The 17,785-nt window shown below is 37.3% G+C and overlaps 1 protein-coding gene across 1 annotated transcript in view; it reads right to left on the reverse strand.

The window, feature by feature from the left end:
* AK8 (adenylate kinase 8) overlaps positions 1 to 17,785 on the reverse strand; it is a 73,891-nt gene that overhangs the window by 51,384 nt on the left and 4,722 nt on the right. Inside the window, exons 3-5 of the mRNA XM_049832739.1 lie at positions 15,395 to 15,444; positions 14,560 to 14,673; positions 8,306 to 8,374 (exon numbers count right to left, since the gene is read on the reverse strand). Of these exons, the coding sequence (XP_049688696.1) occupies positions 8,306 to 8,374; positions 14,560 to 14,673; positions 15,395 to 15,444 (233 nt within the window). The remainder of the gene's footprint in view (positions 1 to 8,305; positions 8,375 to 14,559; positions 14,674 to 15,394; positions 15,445 to 17,785) is intronic.

Below are 17,785 nucleotides of genomic sequence, written 5' to 3' on the forward strand. Positions count from 1 at the left end.
AAAAATTAGCACTAAATATCACTGCTATTTGCACAAAAATTACCTCATTCTCATCCCACAACAGCACAGTATTCGTTCTGGATGCTTGTGAGAGAAGAAAGCAAACATGGAGCACTGATATTTTTGTGAAATGGCATGCACTAATACCACTGCCACAAAGCAATGGGAACTTATGTATTGTAGCAATGATTTTTTTTTTTCATGTTTCAATCTTAAAAAAAAAGAAAAGAAACTTCTGTCTTGAATAAAAACAACCCAAAACAGTTTCTACAGTTTTGAAATATTCAAAAGGATACCAGCCCACACTGTGTATAAAAAAGAGGCTAAACAAATCTAAAGACAGATTTAATGCCATGAACACTGAGGAAAATATGCACGCTTTCATTATTTTCTTAAATTATACAGGAAAACTCACAGTAATGGAACCAGCATTCCCAAAGCTAATGAAGCAACAGAGCAAAAGAAAGAAAAAAGAAAAAAGAGCCTTTTGCTCCCTTAAGTCCTTGTTATAGCCAGCTAAGTGTTGGATTGAGCATCTTTAAAAAAACATTTACAGATCTGTGAAATACTGTAGGAGAGCTGCAGCCTCGCTCAGTTTCTGTGTGATGCAGTATTTGAAACCTAATCCACTTCCCAGTCTCAAGTCTGAATCTCCTGAACTTTCTCCAATTTATCTGTTAGTTGGTTAACCACACATTTCCTTGTCACTATATCCTATACCTTAAAATAACTTTGTGATACTACAATAAATCTGGAAACCATCTTTGTACTGAAATAAAGAAGATATTTTAATATTGCATTAGCTAGCAATCATTATCATCTCCCACATAAATTTGAAGCTCTGTCAGTATGAGGTCCAAAGGTTTTAGAAGTATTTCAGGGAAACATATCTCCATGACTTCTGTAGGAGAAAATTGGGACATTCCAATTATACAAGAAAATAGAGTAGACTATTTAAAATTCCTTAATTAGCCTGCTTTCAGGAACATGTAATCCTGCTGATATCTGTAGAAAATAAGAGACTCAAGTAACTGCAAGCCATTTTTGCCACTCCTAGTGTTTGCTCTATCGAATTAGAATGAACTGCTGTCTAAGGTCACACAGGTGCTGAGAAATCAATTTATCCCTTGGGACTTGCAGAAGGCAAGACTGCACAATATTTTTAGCAGTATGCTAGGAACTTCAGCACTAGTTATGAATATATTGTGCCTGTACAACATATATATAGGCCCAGATCCTCTTCTAGGGAGAAATGGCATCAGTGGTCTGAAGCCAATAAATCTATGCCAATTTACAGACTACAAATCTGGCTCATTTTCTCCACCCCCAAGCGCAACACCTTTGGAAACTAAACCAAAACAAACAAAAAAAACCCACCCCACAAAACCATTGCTTCTGATGAGCTTATTGCTCAAAATCACATACTGAGCAACAGTCAGTAAACACAATATTGTATTTTAACAATGTATAGCAAACTTCATGAGGTTTATATACAAATTTTTAAGGTCCTTAAAACAGGCAATAAGCAATTTTATAGCTAAAAGTTTTCGCAATGTAAGAAAACACAGCTCAATAAGGAGATTCCTGCAACAAATACGTTTTAAAGCACTAAACAAATGCAAAATAAACACACACTACAAAAATAGTTAGCATTTTGGATCTTATTTCCAAAGGTCTCTGAGTTCCAGGGTATCAGTCAGTCCCTAATTAGAATACATTATCCATCTACTTGACACTTCAGTGAAATGTCTATTCCACCACAGAGCTGCAGCTTTGTTCAGAACAGGTTTATTGATATTCTGCTGCATTCCCTCTCCATACCCCCAGTGGCTTGGTTCTGTTTTATCACACATCAAAAAGGCCGTATGCTCAGGGCACCCCATGCACAGCTCAGAGCTGGAGGTCTGAACAGCTGCAAGTAGTATGGTATCACAGGAGGGACAAGCTCCAAGCAGATGTCACAGATAAAAAAAAAAAAGAAAAAAGAAAAAAAAAGAGTAAAAAGGGAGTGTGGCTTGGGAACGAAGCAAGAGGAAAGCAAGACACAGCAGAGCAAGACCTGACTTAAAATATGCCTATCATGCTTTATGCAAACACTGGTCTTCTTTGCCCTCCTGACTATCATTAAAGTGTAATTAGTAACTTCACATGGTAAATTTGTTTCTTTAAGAAGCCATCTATTTTTTGTTCTTGATAGCAGTAACCTTACATCCATGCATGGATTGCACCTTATCACATCAAGGGTGGAACAAAGGCTAAAAGTGAGTAATTCCATGGTGCCTTTACTCTGTGGTCACTGTTCCCTCTCTTTCAGCTGGAAACCTCAATCCTTTCCCACATGAAGACTGCTGTAAATACACCATTCTGGTGCTGCCTTAATGCCAGGTGAAGCGCTCCATGCCATGAAAATCAGCAACAAGGAAGTACTTTTCAAAGCCATCACTTTCCTCTCTGGATTTAAGGAATCTGGGGAAATGGAAATGTTCAGGGTCATTCCCAAATGTAAATCTCATTCCTTTGCTGGCACTACTCTCAGCTATAATACCAAGCCTACATACTTTCACACTTTCTACCCTAATAATAATGACTTCAGTATTAAAGTTCTCTCCTGTTATTTGACCTGTACATCCTCAATTTTTTTTTAATTACAAAATCCAAAATTGACACTGCCTTAGAATAATTAAAAGGGATAGCACAAAGAAATAATGCTGAATTATGTGACATACCCAAAAGAAATCTCAGCCACAAGCATAAAGATCGAAGGTCATGAATACTGCTGCCTTTCGGAAAACAAGTCATCACAACAGTTTTTCCACATCATCAGTATTTTTCAAAAAGTAATACATGCCTTTCACTCCCATCTGAAGAAAGGGGACGGACAATAATGCAAAAAAATAATATCAGTAATAGCTTTGCCAGTATGGATCTAAAATTTCTAAGATTTTCAGAAAACAGCAGACTGAGTGAAGTAGAAAATATTGCCAAGCCAACTCCTGCAGTCCATCAACATTAGCAGTGTGGATGATGAAAGAAGCTCAAACTTTACCAAATTTCCCATTAGCAAGAAACCTTTTATTCCCCACATTATTTTTGTAGGTTGAGTAAGCTGCAAAGCTATTTAAAAAAAAAAAAAAAAAGCCACATTCTTCTTGGAAAACAAAAAAGATGGTGAATGGGCAGATTCTCTCCCCAGATAAATCTATGTAACATCACCATCCTTGCACGGAGTTTCACAGAGACAACATGATACTCTATCTGCCAAGGTAAAACCAAAAAGAACCAATAGCCATTGCTCTCTTTGCCTTCCCTTTCAAGGACAGCCACTACCTTTCTGAACTGTTTAATACCAATCAAAAGTAATTCTGCCACTTCTTGTGTGAATCACTGGCCTAAGCTTAGTTTCTCAATGGTCCTAAGACATCAGTAAGGTTGCTCAACTCACTCTCTCACAAATTCATCATGTAGCAATCTCTTCACCAGCCTTCTCCAGTTCTATAAATTCCCTCCACAACACCAGCAGTCAGAGGTGCCGTAGCCAACATGTACTAACTCTGTAAGATGAAAAGTCTTCATATCAGCTTCACAAGTCCCAGGTTCTAACATAATGCTTGCAATAAGTTTTCTGTGTATGCTGGAAGACCTACCTGTCTGATCCCTCGCAGTCCTAACTACATTTGTATTAGAAGAACACATAACACAGAGTCTCAGCAGAGCTGTTGATCAATAAAAATGTTCTCCTTGGAGAATGCCTGTGACATCTATAAACCTGTGACTGTCAAAACAATGGCACAAAAAATTCTGTATTCCTACTGTCAGTGGGATGAAAGCTGTACAATTAATGCCAAGCCAATGACACCACAAGGAGAAATAAAACAAACAGCTGGTGGTACTATGGTCCAACATACTGCTCCTAATCCATTAACATTTTCAGTAGAAAAATGCTGAGTCATGTTTTGAGAGAAATGGCATAAATCTGTTCAATGATGTAAAAAATCCACAGTATTAATTCTTTTTCCAATCACACAAGGAAAATATTGCAAATAAAATGCATAGATCCCCTTTCAAATGGAAGACATATACAATGTGAGGAAGTTTTATTGACCATGAATTACTATCTATTAATTAAAAGACTTTTAATAACGATCACAACTTTGAAAAGTCAATTAAGTGTGTTTCCTAAAAATAGCTGAAACCTTAATGAGACCAATAACATCCACTCCATTCTTGCTGAATGTCAGGAAAGCTTTATAAAGGGATTTTTTTTCTCCTAGTTCTGTAAGACATCCAGCACCGATTCAGTGTTGCTGGTGATAACAACAGGAACATAAAATGTAGGCAAGACACTATGTAGCTGTTGGCATTTTAACCATCTTGTCACCTTACTCAAAGTTTACATGACCTAATATTAAAATAACAGTCTCCGAGAGATCCTTCCCTCGCTATTAAAAGGAGACCAGGAACCATGCCAACAATTAGAGCAAAAAAAGCATGGGGTGGATGAAGCCTTTGGAGAGCAATGGATTTTGCTTATATGCTGATTGTTAGTAAAACTCACTTTAACAGTATCACAACAAACACTGGAAAAATTAATCAAAGAGACTTATGTGAAAAAATAAGCACATTGAAGAGGTTTTAGAGCTAGTGTTATAAAAGCCCTAAAGTAAAGAATTATTCACGTACTTGCTAGCTTACAGCAACTACTACCATCCAACACCTCTCCTCCAACTAGCATTACAGGACAGATTGCCCCTGCAGCTACCACCTTTGAGAGACCATGTGAGAAAATATTTAACCAAAACTACTGAAAATACCAGAGGTATCCTGGCATCTTCCCTATCCTACCTGCTAACTACTAGTAGCACAACCAGAGCTGTTAGTGTCAAGCTCAGGGGGCCTGTGTTTGGGGTCTGAAACCAGCCTAAAGCCTAGCGGTTAGCAGTCAGAAGAGCAGTTTCTCTTTTGGGTTTATCATCTTTGTAACTTACTTTCATTTCTCCAGGTTTAAAGATATTTTAAACATACTCACTAGAGGAGAAGTTTCACTTGAGATAGATGTTCCACATCTTGCCACAAGGTCAAGGTAGTAAATCATACAATCACCTGACTTACTGTACGTCCATGATATCTCATTGCACAGCTTACATAAAAAATGTTGACATTCATAGGGTTTTTTTTGCTGCTCATTTGCTAGTATATCCAGAGCTGACAATACTGGTTTCTCAAGTGTTCCTCAGCTACAGTCTTTAATTCAAAATGCCACAAAAATGAACAAGATGGTACACCACATGTGTGTTTTTAAACAAGTTCTCCTGCCAATTGAAAGGCCTAAGTCCTGTATGAATTTAGTACAGATAAACAAATACCTTAAATACTACCAGATATTTTATATGGAGTGCTAAATAACTATTATGGGATAAAATAAAATAAAATAAAATAAAATAAAATAAACTCAGTTAAAAACACCTTCAAGAGAAACCAGGCACATCCATGTAATTCAAGCACAGTGACTAGCAATGCCTACTACTTAATTCTACTTTGCAAATTCAAAATTAATAGATCAATTATTGATCTATTGAGTAAGGTATACAGTATTTTGTAGAGAAAAATTTATAACCCTTAGGTTTTTTGCGAATCTCTTTACTCCTTTCTTTCTATGGAATCCAAAAATCATTGTTTCAATACCCCAGATGATGAGGCATGGAGCAAGAAACACAGGATCCTAAAACACACAAAAAATGGTCCATTTGGAAGAAAAGGGGAGGAGGTCATGTCCTTATACATCACAAACTAGAAAATTCTTTGAAAGTCTTCCCAGGCCTCGATCATACCAGTGTAGGAAGGGAACACAAAGAGAAACAACAGCCTAAAACCTGTGTCTCATCTGTATGGCGAAGTAGATTTTATTAGTTCACATTTAGTGGAAAGAAGGCAGGAGGGGGCATCAGAAAAATCCACACTTTGCAATTTAGAGTTGCCAGTACATTTTAAAATCCTAATATATTGGCAATTCCCCATGTAAGCAAATACTGGTGTAGTTTAAAAACTCAGGGTTCAACTCATCATTATGTTACTCCAAAGTTGCAGTAATTCAACCCCATAATGTCAATGGGATTTATATCTGGTATAAATTTAGAATACTTTAGTGATGAGCTAGGTTTCTGTTTCACAAATTTCCGTTCATAAAAACAACATCTCTCCGTTCATAAAAACAACATCTCTTTGAAGGAGAAGAAGTCCCATATCATCATTTGTAAATATGTATCGGAGCCAATAATGCATCCCAAAGTTTTGTTACAGTAAGTCTCTTGTTAAACCTGGATTTAGCTAAAAATGCAAAGGATTGTTCAAAAATCACCCCCATAAGCTTATTTTTACTCCTTCAGAGCTTTCTCTACTGATGGAAAAGGAAGGACTTTTATAGCAAGATACTTCCCAATGCAGATAAGGGCACTGTCATGCACTCCTCTATGACCTGGCAAAAAAAGAACAAGATTAGCTGGGCAAGGAAAGGTTTGTTTTAGCTTAATGACTTTTCTCAGTAACATTAAACACCAGCAGGTAGTATTCTAAATTAAATTCTCATGCAACCAGTGGATTAGATAATGGGATAGGCTGAAGTTTAGCTATTGCTAGTTCTAAGCTACTGCTTAAACAGACCAGCATACTACCTATTTTGCTGCAGCTATATGCTCGCAACAGAAATATGACACAGACAGATGTCCTCTAGCAAACCTCAGGCAGGAACAATTTAAGAGATTACATCTCCAGCTATTCATTACCATCCTGATCAAGTTATCCTTTCCACAGTTCATACACTGTAATTGACCATCTGCTCTAGCTTACACAAGGCAGGTCCATTGAAAGCCACTTCCATCAGTGGCTTAAGCTAAGATAGTTGACTTTGCACTGAAGCACATGAAGACTTCTTTGGCAATCATTCAGTTTATCTGAGTTCTAAAAGCCGAAACCTTCAATCAGGCGCAGAAAATTTTTTCAGTTCTTGCTAGTTTTGTTGATGTTTCTCTGCACCTACAGACATCTCTGTGCTACAGAATTACCATGTTAAAAACTACAAAGCAACGGCCCAGCCCCCAAGAAGATTTTGTTTTACATGGACGGAAGGATCCAGCCCACAGATCATTGCAGACTACACCAAAAATCACAGAGGCAGAAGTACAAGCAAGACACAAGGTTTTCAGCATTTCCAGTTTCTTTCAGTGCCTAATGCTAAGAAGCTTTAGGAAGCAGTTTTCACACTTCAATGAAATGTTAAGTACCAGCCCTGCTTTATTCAACAAACAAAGTAGATGATGATGATGATGTTGAGAAGCAACAGATTTTAATAAAACTATAAGCCTTGCAATATCTCTGTGAGGTCAGGAAGTACTAGTTACCCCCTGACTCAAAGGTGTGGGTGTGACAGAGTTACTGTTCTGAAAACACATACTATTTATCTGAAAAAAGATGTTTAGTCCTTCATGAATGTTAACACCTACTTTGCACTGGACTTCTTCCTCTCAAGAAGTGCATCAAATAACGTAAAGTCTGTATTTTGGCACTGTTTAGAAACAGGGTTTTATCCATTAGATTAGCATGTCCCTTACAAATAATCCCTTATAATGGGCTGATTATGGACTCAATAAACCATAACAACATCTGAGATTTTAAAGGAAACACATAAAAGAGATTTTGCTTTCCTTGAGTAAGGTTCTACATTAAAAGTCTCTACTTACATTCAGGCTAAGCACACAGGGGAAAAAAAAGCGCCACACACTTGTGAATACAGCTAAACCTATTCAGTTGCCTATTTGTGTAAACTAAAAGTGAACATATTAATTATTACCTAGAAGAAAACATATTCAAATGCAGTTTTTTCTAACACAGGAAGAAAAAAGACACAATGAGAAACAAAGAAAATTGAAATGAATAATGTTAGACTCCTTTTCCCCCTTTCCTCAATAAGAGTTAAAATCTTAACTCAACATATTGATTTTTATATATTTTTTGTTTATCTGTTTTGTCCACTATATCTCTGCCAGTTGCCCCAGGCAATCAACAAAGCTATGCTTGTTCAGCCTTTGATCATCTCTGTGCTAGAAGATTAGCATATGCATACTCTCATCCTCCCCTTTATCCTGTTAATAAAGCTCCAAACTCCCTCTGCTGATGTTCAAGAAAGCAATCCGCTCCAGAGCCCCCAATGATTTGCCCCCATTCCCTCCTCTGCTCAGGACTCAGAATGCTAACTACTATGCACGAGTTGTGTAAGTGCTTATCCACCAGCCCTCTGAGGAGCAATTCTTACTTGTTTGATGCAGTCCACATTTGACAGACGTTCCTGGATCAGATTGGCCCAAAGCGCGTTGGGAATTTTCTAAAGAAAGAACAAAAAAAGGCTGAATATTCACAATTGAGTTCAAAAGGAATTTTACCATGCAGGCATATTCTGGTTAAAGGTGAAGTGAGATGTCTTCTTAACAATAAATAAATAAATAAACCTGTGCAAGTCCCAAGTCATTAACATAATATATCAGAGAGTTAATAAGGGCACAAAAATCAGTGTTAAAGGTAAGCTGAACACAAAGCCTACATCCATGCTTTTTGCACACTAACACGGAAGCAGTGCCAAGTTTTGCACACTAACACACACACTGGACATCAAACCTGCAAAGGAATCCATAAGAACATCACATCCACAAGTAGTCCTTTTCACCACAAATATCTGACCCACTACGGCTTCATAGGTCAGTGGACTCAGCATTAGTGATCTTAATAGCTATCACGTCTGATTTTCAGGAATTTTGTTTCATAGTTTCAAGTAACTCTCACTCTTTCATAATCCAGAAAGTTTATTTAAAATACATTTTATAGTTAATTTTAATGTTAGTTTATTTTTAAACTCTGGACTGTGAAACAGGATTGAAACTGCATGTGTCAATGTTTTCAGAAGTGCTATTTCTTTCTGTCACTATTACTTTGCCCAGATCTAGAGATGTTTTGTAAGACAGTATTTGCTATCTGACAGAACAACATTCCATTACAGATTTAGCATTCCCCTCCCCTAATATTTCTTCCTTTATTATGCCAGATTTCCTGACAAGAAATTAACAATACCCTTCTGTCCTGGTTTCAGCTGAGATATAGAATTAACTGTCTTCCTAGTAGCTGGTACAGTGCTATGTTTTGAGCTCAGTATGAGAAGAATGTTGATAACACACTGATGTTTTCAGTTGTTGCAAAGTAATGTTTAGTCTAAAGTCAAGGATTTTTCAGCTTCTCATGCCAGTCAGTGAAAAAGCTGGAGGGACACAAGAAGTTGGGATGGGACACAACCAGGGCAGCTGACCCAAATTGGCCAACAGGGTATTCCATAGCATGGGATGTCACATCTAGTATAGAAACTGGGGGGAGTGGGTGCAGGGGGATCGCCGCTCGGGGGCTAACTGCATGTTGATCGGCGGGTGGTGAGCAATTGTACTGCGCATCATTTGTACATTCCAATCCTTTTATTATTACTGCTATCATTTTATTAGTGTTATCATTATTAGTTTCTTCTTTTCTGTTCTATTAAACCGTTCTTATCTCAACCCACAAATTTTACTTCTCTTCCCGATTTTCTCCCCCATCCCACTGGGTGGGGGGGGGGGGGGGTGAGTGGCTGCGTGGTGCTTGGTTGCTGGCTGGGGTTAAACCACGACACCTTATTTCCTTCTTGTAAGAATTTTCTTCACTGTCTTGTTAGTTTAGGCCTTCATTCTGTGCTGAACTTGGTTAAACAAACTCTATGTTAGCCAGTGTAACTTGATAAAGTCTAAACCTTTGGCCATGCCAGTCACAACAGCTGTTAATCATTTGACTAAATGCCTTGTCTCAGTCTCATTCACTTTGTCATTATTGGTAAAATGAATACTCAGAAAAAATTCTGCAGTCAGATTCTCTACCTCCCAAGTCAAAAAATTACCTTTCACTTAACAAATGTAGCTTGATTCTTTGTTCCATGCAGTTGCATATATTGTGGATTCCCATCTCTTTTTTCTAACCAAACAGTCTGAAGGGCATAATCCTAAAAAAGAGTATTTCTGTAGGCTTTTGTTGTACTAAAGGATTTGGATCGATATAATGAAACATGTCTGACTCTGTGGAAAGATTTCATAACAATCTTCTTCATTAGATCATGAAACAGTTTCACCAGGAGTGGCGGAAATGCTACCATACAAGTCACTTTAAAGTAGAGTGGAGAAAGCACTCCAGAATACACAAAAGAGGAACAGCCCTTGTCTGCCTGTGGAACGGACAAGGTGGCCCAGTCAGGCAGTGGGTTTTCTTGGGTTTTATCTCTATTGTCCCCAGTTCTCAGTGCCTTTCCTAATACCAGCCATTCATAAGCCAACATTCAAGCAGGTAAAAGAGAAAAAGGGAAAGAAATTGCTGTGTTTCTTGAAAGTCAGCAGGTCCCACAGGGTGGTGTGTCAAAGCCTCCTGCAGCCTCTCGCTGCTGGATCCTGGGTCTGTGGCTTTGAGTCTGTCACCTTCCAAAGGTGCATCACGCTGCTATCAGAAACAGCTAGTGTCTTGCTTACTTCTTTGATGTGTCATGTCAAGACAGGCTAGTGACTGCTGGGGGTCCACTCTGCTAAGCCTTGCCAAACCAATTTAAACCAAAATTACACTAACTTCTTTCAGTGCAGTGGTATTCTTAGCCCTCTCTTTTGAGCAGGGTTTACTGCAGAAACACAATCAAGGACACACATGGGGGTATTTCAGTGTTTTAGTTCCTTCTGCTCTCTGTGGCTCAATTCCAGTCTCATTTCCTGGTCAGTTTTCCTCCCACTGAGCAGTGGCCTACAAAATCATTTTCAATAGGCTGCTTGCAGAATGCCTAATTATTCAACTAGAAATCATTAAATCTGATACATATCAGATAGCACATTTACAATTTCTCTCTCATAAACACTCACATAAATATATCATGAGCCTGGTAGATGGGACTGCACCGCCCAGAGATCTGCGATAATGGACAATGACACATATACATTTGATAACTGCAGGACTGTATCTTATCTAAGGCACTCTGAGCCTGTCCCAACATTCAGTTTAGTTAATGGAAAGACCTACTGCTATGGTATTTTGTGTATGTTCAGACCACTGTTCTATACACACTGATTTAATTGCTATTTCCATACTGCTGAAAAACTGTACTCATTAATGATTAATTTTAAATCTTCCATGTTATTTCAGGGACATCATACTTCAACTTACATGCCCAACCTAGTCAGAGTTATATTTCAATGATCTTTTCATAAAACTGCTAGACTGTTTTTTTTGGAGGAGCACTTTCACTAGACATTTTTATTGGAATTTTTGGATATATTTGTTCTGAAAACAGCTGCAGCTAAAAACTTCTGACTTTTCCAAGTTTGCACCTTGGACAGAAAAGCAGTCATGTTTGAAGAAATTGGGTTTAGTATTCTGAGAATCATTCATATTTAGATTTCACTTGTTCAGATAAATACACATGAAAGGCTGGTCTTTTTTATGTATACACAAGACTGGAACAGTTCCTATTTGTTCCTTCATAGTGGCTTGTCCTGGAATAGATCAGAATGCTGAACATACATAGATAAGGATGCCTTGGGTTTTCCTCTCTTCTATTATATTTCTTCTTAAAAAGCACAGGGATACGATGCAACTCTAGAGCAGTTTTAAGTCATTAACTAGTATGCAAACACCTTAACTGCAATTTAGTATAGCATTAAGAGCACACCCATCCCACAAGCCCACAATTACCACAGTTGTTTCAACTTCTTATTTTATCCAGTTAAAAGGAAACGTGAAACATGCAATAGCTCATCATTAGACTTCACTATAGGAAAAACCTGAAGGTGCTTCCTATTAACATTATAATAACTAGAGATGAGGGAATAATTTGCAATGATTTATCCAAAAATGTAGCCTCTTTTTCTGTTCATGGAATATTTATTGATAGCTCATGGTTCTTCAAATTTATTGAATATTCAAAAATACTTGACTTCTTTTGGAATATTTTTACATGCAGAATGATCACATTTTGCTTTGAACAGTCAATATTTAAAATTCACTACCTGAGCTGTGCTCATTAGTAAGTGGCCAGGTGCGTGTTAGTGAATGATTGCATGTCCAACTTTAAAAATTGAGCTTCAGAGAATAATCACGTATTTTAAATACACCTTCCATGAATTCTTGTGCCAGGAAAACTCAAATGCTTTAATGTTCACTGGGAGCGAACACAAAAGAGATGAAAGCTTGGCTAAAGATAAGTAAAATACGTGAACAAATATTTGCAGACCTTTTTGCAGCATTTGCCCAGATCTAGTAACATTGGTCTACTGACCTAAAAATGAATGACCTTTGGCACTGGGGTTAATTTAGCCACAGTAACCTTATATGCATCAAACCTTCCTCTAACAACATTAAATTGTGTTATATGATCTTCACACCAGACTTTCAAAAACACAGTCTTCCTTCCTGCTTTTTCTCTTTCCATTTATTAAATTGCTTTGGCCAGGACTACAACTTTTTAATGCCCTGGTTGTATCATAGATAGTATAAACAGCTATTGTTCTGTTCCTGAATAGACATTCAAACCCTCTTAGAGCTAATGGATGTTATGTATGCTAGAGGAGTCAAGTTTACCGCTTGCTTCAGCAGAACCAGGGGTCAGTTACGGCAACAGTAGATTTAGCCAGCAGACATGAATCAGTAAGGGAAAATACAGCTCAAAATGATAATTTGGCTACATTTTAAGTCATTGTAAAGCTTGCATTGATTTAGAGGAAGCAAGGAGCTCCCTCCTAGTTTTAAGGAGTTACATTTGAAGAATCAAACTCATATAAAGAAACAAGAAATGATTTAGTGAAAATGTTCTTCTAGGATCTAACACCTCAAAAACAAAGGCAAACTGCACAGTACTAAACCACCACCAGACTCTGCTCTTCGGGTACTCCTTACTACCTGATTAGCCTTGACATTTTTGACTTTCATCTTCCACACCATCCATCTTTTTAACTCAAATAAGCCCAAAAGGACACCCTTGAAAGTGTATCTGTATAGTCTGAAATATGTTAATAATTACAGTAATTAAACCAAAGGGAATTTTTGTTTTAAAATTCTCCCCCTCCAAGTTGAAATTTATGAACCTAGCAGAACAATCTTTAATAATTAGAATGACAATTTCAAAGTACATATTCTCAGTAAGAATTATTTTATATCATCCCAGCCAAAAGCAAACCTTTTTGCCAATAAGTTCAGTGAGTTCAATGAACTCTTTCCTCTCAGATTTTTTAAGTATATTACTCAAGGCATGTCCAAACCTCATTCACTAATTCAGTGCAGTAAACACCACCCTATTTTCAGCCTAATTTTCTAAGGAAAAAAATTCATCTACGTATCACACTGTGTACCATCTCAGCAAATTATGACTCTGTTAGCCAATTCAAATCAAATATAGCAGGGGTGTAGAATTCTCACAGATCTGAAATTACTTCAATTTTTACAAAAATAGGTGACGAGGGAGAAAATATGAACTCATGGTCTTGCTAGAGTCACAGAAAACCAGACTTCTTCCATTCTATTACTCATGGAACCCCTTGACATCTGGAGAAAGGAATCAGCTAAAAGGGCAGGAATCAGAAGCAGAGATGCTTGTGTATTCAGGATATTCTTTCAACATATTTTTCCAATCTACCTGTCACTAGCCTTGAATAACAAGACAATTACATTGCTGATAAACTAATCCTGCAAGTCATGACATCTGGAAAAAATGTTCTTCAGACCAACTCCTTTGAATATTAGTTAGGAGGCCCACAATAAAGCACGAAGGGATTTAAAAACCTGTCTGGAGCAAAGCAGGTACTCAGAGTTGGGTAGAGTGCATCAACCCAAGAACTGAAAGATCTCCTGAGTTGGCTGCTATTGCCACAGCTTGAGAGCTTCTAGAGTTTTCAGTAACTGAATGGATTGTCATACCGCTTTTGAGTTAAGGCACCAAGTTAGTTATTTGTGTCATGCTACAGAGAAATCAAGCATGCACAACTAAGTAGCACTGTCACGTCAAAAAAAGTTCTTTGTGTACATCTTTTCCAGAGCATTTTGTACCGAAGGAGACCTCAGAGATTAATGCTTATTTTACTGAGATTATCAAACATGCTGAAATAGAAGACACTTTGTCTAATGATATAATGAACCATTCTTTATATATGGTGCATACCTGGACTTCTATCAATTCTGTTGCTCATGTCTAAGGTTAATGTTTTCAAGACCTCCATTACTTTACATTGTCTTCCTCTCCTGCCCCTAGTCTATGCTCTGACACATTTTTATCTTTGTTCTTATCTTCTTATCTAGCAGAGGGTACCCTGAAAGACCCTGTACCTACATATACACAAACCACTCCACAAACCACCATAGATACAAGAATATTTACTCTGATCTGCTCAACTCATAGCACTGGAAATCATGAGAATGCCATATAATTCCTCTTCTGTGACATGAAAACTACTATTATTATATCCTCTTACACACCTGTTTTCTTTCTTTATACATCTTTGCTTCCCTTGTCAGTGCTAATATTTCCTTGACTAACAAAGTCTCCTGAGAGATACGTATGGCATCCAAATGTTTACAAAGCCACATTGCCTGAGGGAAGAAGAAAAAAAAATACAGGTTGAAATATTTGGAAGGAAAATGAAACATTTTTTCAGAAGGCTGCAGAAAGACAGAATATTTTCCTAGCCTTCCATTTAAGTTTACAGACTATATGTGTAACTTTAAGCAGTTTCTTATAAGGATGTTGAAGAGTCTACAGCTTTGAGTAAGGTCTTTTTCATCTACTGTACTATAACACAGACTTTAAAGAAAAAAGCATTCTTCCTAGCATGCACACACCACCATCATCTGCAGTTTCTGTGGTCAGCTTTCTCTGTGGTTCAAATACAATTTTGACATTTTCAATCAAGCAGTATCAGTGGACATGACAGACAACTGGCCATGCAAATGGAGAAATCCACAATATGGGAATACCACAAACATGTAACTATGGTACTTCTCCCAGGTTAATTAGTCCTGCTAAAAAGCTCAGAAAACAAGGCAGGCAGAATTCTGTTGCATTACAGCAGTATCACTACCACTACCTATGCAAGTTCCTGTAGAGCTTACTTGAGCATTTCCATTCAATTTATAGCGTAATATACAGGCATAGCCCTTAGGAATGCCACCCTTCAATTTGTCTTGTGCTCTCCTATCACTTAGATAATTATGAAAATTATTTTCACAGAATAAAATTTTCACAAGTGCTGAGCTCAGTAGAAAGTAAAAAGGTAAGTGGACAGCATTATAACATTGAAGATAGTATACTTACAACTGTAGTTTTCCCAGAAGCAGGTGGACCAAGTACACAAATTCTTGGAGCTATGAAACAAGAATATGTGAATGTCAAGATGCAGAACAGCAAAAATCCCAACCAGTTTCTCACTATTGCATTGCATAATATAAATGTAATCACAATGAAACAATTATTTCCATTGGAAATCTGCCTGAATAGAGACCTCAGGATTGGGCTGCACTGGGGAAAAAAGGGGGGAACACTAAGTCAATGCCAGCTGGGTCTTCCTTTAATCTCCATGGTCAATGAGATTATTAATCTGACTAAACATGCCACTTAAAGACACACATAAGATCTCTCTCTCTCTCTCAATCAATTTAAACACATGGATAGCTTAGTGGGTGAACCAGAGTGTAAGATATGAATATTTCCTTATCTGAGTTTGACTTTTATTCCCAAAACATTGATTTAGACCTAACACATTTTGTGATGACAGGACTATTTAAAAGTGACTATTATCATAACCATAGAATGGTTGAGAGTGGATAGGACTTCTTGAGATTGTCTCTTCTCTCATTTCCCTTACATAGTATGGTAGTAAAAATGTTTTACTTCAGCAAAGCTTTTGGCTCTCATCACAAAAAATGCAATTTCACTTTTTAGTTTCACCTAAATAGGTTGTGTCAGGGTTCAGAGATGATTTAGATATTTCAAAATTAAGCACTCTCTCTACTCTTTTTGACAGCTACTTTCAATTTTTCTAGTCATCATTAAAAGTAATTTTATTTGTATCTTGTGTTTCTTTACTGCATGTCCCTGTCCTTTCCTTGAGGGGGCAAGGTAGGAAAAACGCATCCCAGTTCTGAGGAATTTTTAATCTAATGCATATAGGCAACACAATAGGCATTACCATTGTAAGCTTCATTGGGCATGAATTAGAGGCAAGACAAAAATGGGGAAATGGAGTAACTCTTAGAAGAGTATCTGGGACTTTTTCCATGGACACACCTTGGGCTGCAATCCCTTGAGCTGTCGTTCTAAATTAACATCTTTGAGGCTTTTCCCTTATACCTTGGGGAAAAAACCCAAACCAAAACACACAATATACAGAAGGGACTGACAAGTATTAACTGGGAGTAACATGGGTCAAAACAGAGGAGGGATCTATTCACCCAAAAACCTCTTCAGCTCTTGATAACCAAGGGAGATACAGTGTCTGATGGCAGCAGACAGGGAAGTATGTGAAATGTATTTTTATGAGGCCTTCCATGCACTTAACAGTTATTGGGCAGGTGCAATTTTTAAACATACATGAAACCAAAATTACAGATTCATCTTTACAAAGTTATCTGACTTGGAAGGTTTAAGAAAAACTCCCCCCTTATTGGTTCTTGCAAGTGCAACAGAACTAGTACACAATGTAGAAAAATACTTTAAAAGGATACATCAGCTGTTTTTATCACCTAATTTCTTTCAAATGTAATGTGATTAAATCCTACTTTTTTTTTTTAATCTAACACCTTGAAACTCCAGCCCGGTACTTAGGAATTATTTATAAACAGCGTCATAAAAGAGTGCTCGGGTGCCAACACTAATCAACTTCTTCAAACCACTTCAAAGAAAATCAAAAAACCTTTCCATCCACAGATCCTTTTGAGGTTTAACTAGGAGCATGATTTAAAATTCACAAGAAAACCCTTAGGTATTGAAGCTTTAATACACAGCTTTCTTGGACAAACGTTTGATAAAAAACGAAACATACCATTATATACACCATATCATGCTTTAATATTGCCCAGGGCTACTGTAAATGCTCACTTTGTACTAAATCTGGTTTTCTCTCTGCTTAGTGGCTGGCAGCAGATGGGGCAGTGTAATTCACTGATTTACTCATTTGCACACTTGTAAGACTCCTCTAAAGCATTCTCCCTAAACATATGACACAAGGGCACAACCAGGACACCACTGTATGTAATGTTTAACCCCCTCCAATCAGCAAATAGTCAGTATTTAATACTGGAGGTCTGAACCAGCGGGTAAATGAAGTCAGGAAAATCTAGAAAATGCCTTTTTTCTTCAGTAACAAATCAAATTTCATTCCATGTTTAGTCTTGACGAGATGTTACAGGATTTACTCTTCCAAGCAAAGTAAGTTTTAACATTCAACAATGATTTTAGCAGTAACAAAATTAATCCTGGAATAATGCGAAAGAACAGCTGGACTCACTGAGTTCCATTTAACTCCAAAAGATTCTATGATTAGTATTAATGCAACAAAATTTATTTAACTTGTAAGAGAAATCCTTTGTCAAACAGGAAAAGCACATAATACATGATGAACATTCTTGCAGAACTTTTTTATGTTTCTTCAGAGGTTTGACTGTAAAGGAAGAACTCACAGAAATGCCGCTTGGATCCTGAAAGCTT

Source organism: Accipiter gentilis, chromosome 29 (genome assembly GCF_929443795.1).
Source record: "Accipiter gentilis chromosome 29, bAccGen1.1, whole genome shotgun sequence".
In the NCBI taxonomy this organism is placed as follows: Eukaryota; Metazoa; Chordata; class Aves; order Accipitriformes; family Accipitridae; genus Astur; species Astur gentilis.